Raw genomic sequence first — 7,934 nt, 5'->3', positions numbered from 1 at the left:
CTTTCTGGTTTTAAGATATTACTGACATGCTACCAACAAGTCTCTCATCAATAAACTACAACTTCAGAAAGATTCAAAGCAACTTCTAAAGACGCAACCTACCTCTTAGGAAGTAGCCTTGCACAAGAACCTGCTTCAATAGCTCTAGGATCTGATGAGTTTCTCTAACTAGCTTCCTTTTTATCCCTTTCAATCTTAGGGACAGGGGCGCCTGGGTGGCTCAGTGGTTAAGCGTCTGCCTTCGGCTTAGGTAATGATCCCAGGGTCCTGGGATTGAGCCCCGCATCAGGCTCCCCGCTCGACGGGGAGCCTCCTGCTCCCCCAGCTTGTGCTCTGTCAAATAAATACAATCTTAAAAAAAAAAAAAAGTAAAAAAAAAAATCTTAGGGACAGTGCTTATGGAATCTGTGCACTTTCAGCTCTTTTCTTCCTCGCCTAGGAAGCTGGCGTTTGCCACCTAATGTAAGACTCTCTGGTCTGTGTACACTCAGTGGATGCTTATTTAAGTGATGCGTTATTCTGATGACTTTCTCATCCACTTCTCAACCAGCACCACCAATTTCTTCCTTCCAGCCAACAATAAATAACAACAGCAGGAAGTTTTACTCCATAAAGCATTAATAAGATATTTTAATGAGAAAAAAATCTTAGTCTTATGTTTCTATTCAAAGACACTCAAAACTAGTTTTTCCCTGCCCATCCCTTCTAACTGCAACTTTATTTGTGACCATGTAATAAAGGCCAGTTTAAAGATTTTTTTTTTAAAAAGTTTAAACCTTTTTAAAAAAGATTAAACAACCAGGCTAGCAAAAAAGGTACTCAATACATACTTTCCTTATATCAAACAAGCTAATATTTCAGTACAATGTAACTATACAGAATATATACAATACACATATGTTCACAAAGCAAACACTATAGGCTCAGAACAGATTTGAAAAAACATGATATTCACATTGATTACAATAACTCTAAAAATGATTGTAACGTTGAAACGGCACTTAGTTTACAAAAAAGTCACAAAAAAATATATATATATATATATATATGAAGTCACCAAGAACTATGGTTCCTGTAAAATACTAATAGCCAGATACTAGTATATAAAATGTGAAGTTCTGACATTGTATATATTTTTAGGAAATAAAACAAAATCCAAAACCATTTTCGTTATTGTTGAAAGTCAAACATGCCAAGTAACTTTAGCTATGGCCACTGTCACCAAGTAAAGCCATATTTAAATGAGATGACAACTGGATACAAAGCTGGTGAACTTTGGGGACTGGCACAGTTAAGAGTTGTACTGGTTCTAGGAGAGGGTAGAAGACAAAAACACCCATCCACATACTTTAATTCACATTTCTGCCCCCAGCATTACCCTCCCCCAAGGGTTTCACAAAATGCCAGTGCCCAAAAAGAATCATAATGCTGCAAGGTAAAAAAGTTTCCCCCAGACTTCCTTGATGTTGGCCTATAGGAAAATATTAAGCATGCATTGGCTAAACAAAGCAGTCAGTCACCCATCTGGAAAACTGTGGTGCACAGTTTCCTCCCAGGCTGGTCGTACTAGAAAGTACTCCAGTTTTTAAATGGAGCCAGATTTATATGTTAGCTCTGTAAAATATTGAGCTACTGTAGCAGCAAATATGAAATTACAGAAACAAAACCACAGTTTTATTTAAAAATTCATTTCTGTGACATCAAAACCATTTTTTCCTTCGTATCTGTCTCCTGTAACCAGATATCAATTTCTTCTATCACTGAAGTATGGTCAATTTCAATTTCAATCTGACTTTCTCATTATGCTGCTATGGAAAAAGACAAGTCCTAGTCCTGGAAAATTTTAATTTACTCTTAAAAATGAGAATTCAGGAATTTCAAAGTAAAAAAAAAGTCTGTTCTAAAAGTATCTCACAAATATATATATTTAAATATTAAAATAGGCTACCTAGGATTTTTATAAAATGGCTTTTGAAAAGATAGTAGAGGCGCAAAGAAGCCATATACTACCTTCCAACTGGACATAAGGTGCCACAAGGTGCCCTACAAAGAGGCAGGCAATCTCTGTCTGATGCAAGAGGAGGCACCAGGAACAACAAAAAAATCAAATATATTATTGGGACTTGGATTAAAACCAAATTTTACTCTATTAGGGACTGTTTTTTTTCTTTTTCATTATCTTGAAATATATGCACTAGAAGCCATCCGTCTGTATAAGGAAGAAAATGAATACAGTTTATGACCTTACTCCTTCCAAATACCTGGTGGCATTCATTTCAGGCACCTGAAAGATGAAAAGCAGTGCAACTTTCAGTAATTTAATGGACTACTCTCAGTATGAGAGACTTTACATAGCATCTATCAACTTGAAAACTAAATTGACAACTGAAATAAAACAAAGTTTTAGAGAAAACATATTTATAACCTAATCATAGAAAAGGTTCTCTCTAGAAAACAGATGTTTCTAGGAACTGCACGAAACGCTTCCCACCTTTAAATGAACACAGCTTCCACTAATGCCAATGGAAACATGTGTTAAGGGGAGATGACCGGCTCCTCTTAAAGTAGGGAAGATTCACCCTTCCTTAGAAGGTGATGTACTTTGGTAACCTGAACATTCAATTACAGGATGATTTTTTAGCTTGTTTAACTGGATTATGAAATCTGGATATAGTTAGACCAGCATTTGGAAAAACAAGGATAATTTAGTAAGTCATGACACTAGCCCCTCAAACCATCAAGCAGCGATTCTGTCAATAAATCCTCACAACTGAACCCAGGGCTTTAAGCTTACTTAGCAAAATTAGTCAATTTAAAAGAGAAAGGTAATAATCAAAGAATTAGATTTTATAAACCAGGCACTTCAAACTGAAATTAAAATCTTTAAAGTTAAAAAAAATTTTTTTTAAAGTTTTTGTTTTCAGTCAATGGTCTCAACTTTTAAATTCTTTGTAAACTATTATGTACACAGGAACCTTGGTATTAGTTGTAACTGGCATGGGGCCTGCACAGAGGAAGCTTACTTAAAGTAGCATGAGCACTTTAAGTTTCGTATTTTGGATACTGCCAAACTGAGATTCCAATAACATCGCCTGACATCTCTACAGAGACTATTTGTAAAGACCTGGAACTGTTTTTTTCTATCATAAAAATATAATCACTACAATGTAGTGGAAATATCTAACTGTATTAGTAGGAGGTAAAAAAAAAAAAAAAAAGTACAACTAGGATGTCACCAAGAGTCTACATCCCATAATCTGATATAAGCTTAACTCCCCCATTAATAAATCTCAATACATTTATAATCTAAGAACAAAATATCCACAGAATGTCTGTTCCTTAGTTGAACCTGGAAATTGGTTCAATTCCACTTCATTGTTTAATCTGAACCATTATTGCTTTTGGCAAATTCAGCCTGCTGAGGACTTTCCAAATAAAAATAGCCTATATCACCACATTCAGTAAAGCAAAATGACACTAAAAAAGTGGGTATAAGCAAAATAAAAAATAAATTTAAATTTTGACCATTTTAGCTTAAAGCTAAAGGAGTGTACTTAGCTACAGATATTCCTCATATGTGTTTACTATAATAGAACTCTTCCCAATTTTGTTCCACTGCTTCAGAAAAGAAAAATCTACTTTCTATATATTCTTCTCTCACTTTAAAAATCTGAATATATTATAAAGTATCTTATGTCAATAACTTATAGTGAAAATCACATTTATTAACTTTTAGCAACTTTGGGTCGCTTCCAAATGCAAACTTTACTAGTCAACCCCCCCAGTTAATATTAATATCCCGAAAACTATTCTCCCTCACTTGGATGTATATTTCAGTTATAACTTCACATTTTGCAGATGAGTGAATTTAATTCTCTTCATCGACTCATCAAATCTCAAACTCCTTTCAGTTAAGATATTACAGTTTCAGGATTGTTCATTCGTCATGCAATAACAATGATTCTCTCCATGTGGTATAGTACAGAGTTGCCATTACCTTATAAAGTAATGTATTTTTCAGGGACTACAAAGCTAAGAGACTAAAATTCATCAAGGAATCTTCAAAATAAAAGCCGCTTAACAAAATAATTGGCCTCTATTTAGATTGAGTACAAAAATAGTGAGAGATCAAATAAAAGACTGAAAGTGTTAATACAGCTTCCAAAGGTCCCCAGGGAATCATTTATACAATGGGGAGAGTCTGGCTCCGGAGTCAGAAGGTGACAGAGCTACTAAGATGCTGCATTAGATATGCCGACTAGTCCATTCCATCTGATAAAATACTTTAACAAAACGCAAATTTTTCTGTTTGGTTTTAAGACCAAGGGCATGTGTCATAACATGGAACCAAATTACTTAACCCAGAATGGTTGATGAAAGGTTAAAATGTAAGACTGAATGAGGCTATTTAAACATTTAATACACTTTGACTCACTGAAATTGAGAACTTTAAAAACTGGCAATATAACTAAATGTGCAACTAATTATGTGAAACACAAATTAAGAAGATTACTTGAAATTCCAAATAAGAGAAATTCATTTAAGTGTATTTGTGGATGATAATCTCCATCTATATCCATTTATAAAAAAGTTGAAATAAAAAAACAATATTAATCCTGTTGTTTCTGAATTATTACAATCACTGTCATGCTAGATGCTTCCCCTATTAGAATACACCCCTAAAAATGGAAAGAATGACTGTAGGAGCTGTAACATCCAGTATCACAGCGAGCATCTTTACTCATTTCTAAAGTGTATCACACCTTTTTGGTAGCATAAAAATGGAAAATAAATGCTTTCCTTGTATAAAATACTTGGTTTTAAAAAGGTAATTTATCCTGCATCCTAAAATTTAAGCCCTTTAAATATCACAAAGTTACCCTCTTGGGCCTTAACAAAGACAGCTATGCTTAGGTATTCTAAACTGGAATTTTTTATTTAGTTTCACTGGCAATTTCTAATGGATGGGACAATATAACTGGCTTTCATCTCTTTGCAATGTTTTCCATATATTCTGGTAAAACTTATACATTCAGGTGTTCCCCCCTCCTTTGATGAATTTTAAATAAACCTAAATAACACTATATACAATTATCCCTTGCAGCTTAGTTTCCTAAAACAGATCCATAAGCTAAAAATCCTTAAATTGTCTATCAAGAAAAATGTAGAGCCTCAGTGAAAGAGAAAAAAGGCCTTTGTTTATATCATTTTATGTTAAATACTGTTAGCTACCTGTATTGATAAGATTTGGGCAATAAACAAAGCAAGTATACATTTTCATAATATATTCAAATTTTTCATTAAACTTGGAAATCTGTGCAATTTGTAATTACCAATGAAAATCTCTAAAGTTTCCATTTGGGAAAGAATAGCCAGTAGTGGTAATCCTACATTTCTGAGAACACAGATCACTTCAGAGCTGCCAAAATTGTGGGCTCTTTTAACAGAGTTCTCAGGATAGGGGATGTGCTTAAACACTTTCAACCATACAAATCCCCAGTTTTCTTTTCTTTAACCCTATTTCTTTTTTCTTCCTTAAAAACACACACACACACACACACACACAAATTCTTAGAAATGAAGGCAACAATGATTCCTGGTCATAATTTTACCTATTCTTTGTTTTACCAATATAAGATTTTAAAATTAGCTCCAAGGTTTATCCATTGGTAACAATTTTCAAGAATATGTATGACATTAAAAATAAAAATTCCTGACCTTTCTAGTTGAGACACAGCAGTACTGTTACCAATTAAGTATCACAGTCTGTTGCAAAAAAGTAATTCAACCCTATTAGTAAAGAAGCATAAACGGTGGAAGCCCATCATAACTTGTGTATGTTGTTCTTCCTGAAGGTAATATACCTATGTTTGGGAGCAAAGGGGGAAAACAGGTTCAAGACGGAGATAAGGAGTTAGAAACAAGTTAAAGACAGCAGAATCTAGAAAAAGAATGTTACCTGAAAAAAAAATCTTCAATGCATTTACTTTCCCTTCCTTTTACAATTGTGGGAGGAAAATCAATCACAGAATTAGCCAATAATAAAAAAAAAAGAAACAAGTAAAATTACTATAACTTAAAAATTAATTTTATTATTAAGGTCTAGCACCCGGACAAAATTCAGATCTCGTGTTTTGAATAAGAAACTACTGTTTCTTTTTCTAATTTAATCAGGTGTTTTCATAATTATTAAACTTAGGGTATATACAAAGAAAAAAAAAGTTATTCAGAAGTTCATTGTTCATGGACTCATGAATATTTAGGATCAAGGTCAGTGATGCTTTAATGGCACCAGATGAAAAGTATACTCCAGTCTAGAATATCACATAAATTTCAACTATAAACAGGAAGTTTCATTTTTTAGCAGCAAAAGAGGGGACATTAATTTAAGGTTTTTAGTTTTTTTAGTCTTAACGATTCTTTTTTCTCCTAGATTGATGAGTCATAGATCATTAAAGCCTCTTCTTATCTTTTACATTATTGCTTACATTGTGTAAAAACTACATTAACCCTTTTAATAAACTTGGCAATGTCTAAAAATATTTTGGAACAAAAAACAAAGTATCACCGACATATGGAACTTTGTAAACAATCTTAGTTGGGTTAAGAACGTAGCCTTAAGAGAGAATTCTTTTATTTTGCCCAAATCAGCACAATAGAAACATCCCCAAGATTACATAAACCTATATATAAAATATAGAGTATCTCCAATATTTTTCCTTTATATGATATCATGCCAGTATATGTAAGAGGAAGTATTGTTCATGGGGCAAGAAGAAAAATGATTTAGGCAATGACCTAATTAGCCAGGCACTAACATTCAAAGACCAGGTAAACAATAATTTTAGTCAGAAAAGCAGTATTAAAAGAGTTCCTATAAAGCTGAGATTTATGTACTTCATTTTCCACTCCTGGTCATTCCATGCACAGCCTGACTATTCTCAATCATGGTTCTCTGATTTCACAGAAGAAAGAAAGATTGTTTGGAGTGGTACTAAAAAAGTTCAGGGAATGCCTATCCCAACACCAAATTTTAACCGTGAAAAATAATAGAAATGGCAAAGCTTAAAAAAAAAAGAAAAAAAAAAGTACACTGGATTATTTATCCTAATAATTTTTAAGAAAGCTTACTGTAACTATTTCCAAAACCAACAGGCTTTACAAAATATTGTACAATGTCCTGTATATAGGAGTAAACATCTGTTCAGGCTACCTGTCAAATTCTGTTCAGTAATTTGTTTCTGGTATACCCTTTCTTCTCAGGAAGGTCAACAATCATCTGAATTCTTCTTCACCTAATGATCTCGTTAGCCTACTTTTAATAATAGAAGAAGAAACTGATATATGCCTTAAGTCAACTGGTTCTCCTTAAGTCTCATAGTTTCAATTATGTTTCAACATCGTGTTATTGTGCACTTACAGAAGCAACCTCTCAGTCATGAAAAGTAAAACATCAGTTGTGGGGCTTACAAAGTAAAAAGGGAAATTCTTTCCCAATCCCTTTTTTGTTTAAAAAACTAAATTAAATTTAAATGTACAAGACCAAGCACAGGCACTTTCCAAAAACCAAAAATGAAGCCCAAACCATGAAATTACTCAATGGTTATAGAAGACAGCTCTGATTTTGGGGGGTCATCTCTGGTTGCCTCAGTACAAGCGCTGGTCTTTGGCTGCTCTGGCATTTCTTCCTCTTTTTCTGCCAGCCCACCAAGAGACCCCAAGGGGAAAGTGCTTTCACAATTCTGGGTCGAGGAGACCTGCGAAATTACAGGCATTTGAACAGAGGAGTTGCTTTCAAAACTGTGTTCTCCAAGATCATACTGAACAAGAGTCTCTTCTTGCTCCTGGTTTAAGTAGTCCGGTACTAGGAAATCACTAGATAAGAGGCAAAGGATGAAAGAGGGAGTTAATTTTCAAACCAGTAATAAATTAGC

The 7,934-nt window shown here is 33.8% G+C and overlaps 1 protein-coding gene across 5 annotated transcripts in view; it reads right to left on the bottom strand.

Annotated features, from left to right (window-relative positions):
* Positions 1–610: 610 nt before the first annotated feature.
* Positions 611–7,934, bottom strand: part of ZBTB44 (zinc finger and BTB domain containing 44) — a 67,084-nt gene continuing 59,760 nt past the window's right edge. For 4 of the 5 annotated variants that reach the window (XM_031025768.2, XM_031025767.2, XM_081799090.1 and 1 more), the window contains one exon: positions 611–7,875. In XM_031025768.2, coding sequence (XP_030881628.1) covers positions 7,593–7,875 — 283 coding nt within the window. In that variant the 3' untranslated portion in view covers positions 611–7,592. The remainder of the gene's footprint in view (positions 7,876–7,934) is intronic. The other variant, XM_006731167.3, reaches the window with a different exon arrangement.

This window comes from Leptonychotes weddellii, chromosome 11, assembly GCF_054177405.1.
Source record: "Leptonychotes weddellii isolate Sample4059 chromosome 11, ASM5417740v2, whole genome shotgun sequence".
Lineage (NCBI taxonomy): Eukaryota > Metazoa > Chordata > Mammalia > Carnivora > Phocidae > Leptonychotes > Leptonychotes weddellii.
This window is presented reverse-complemented; position numbering and strand designations above follow the sequence as displayed.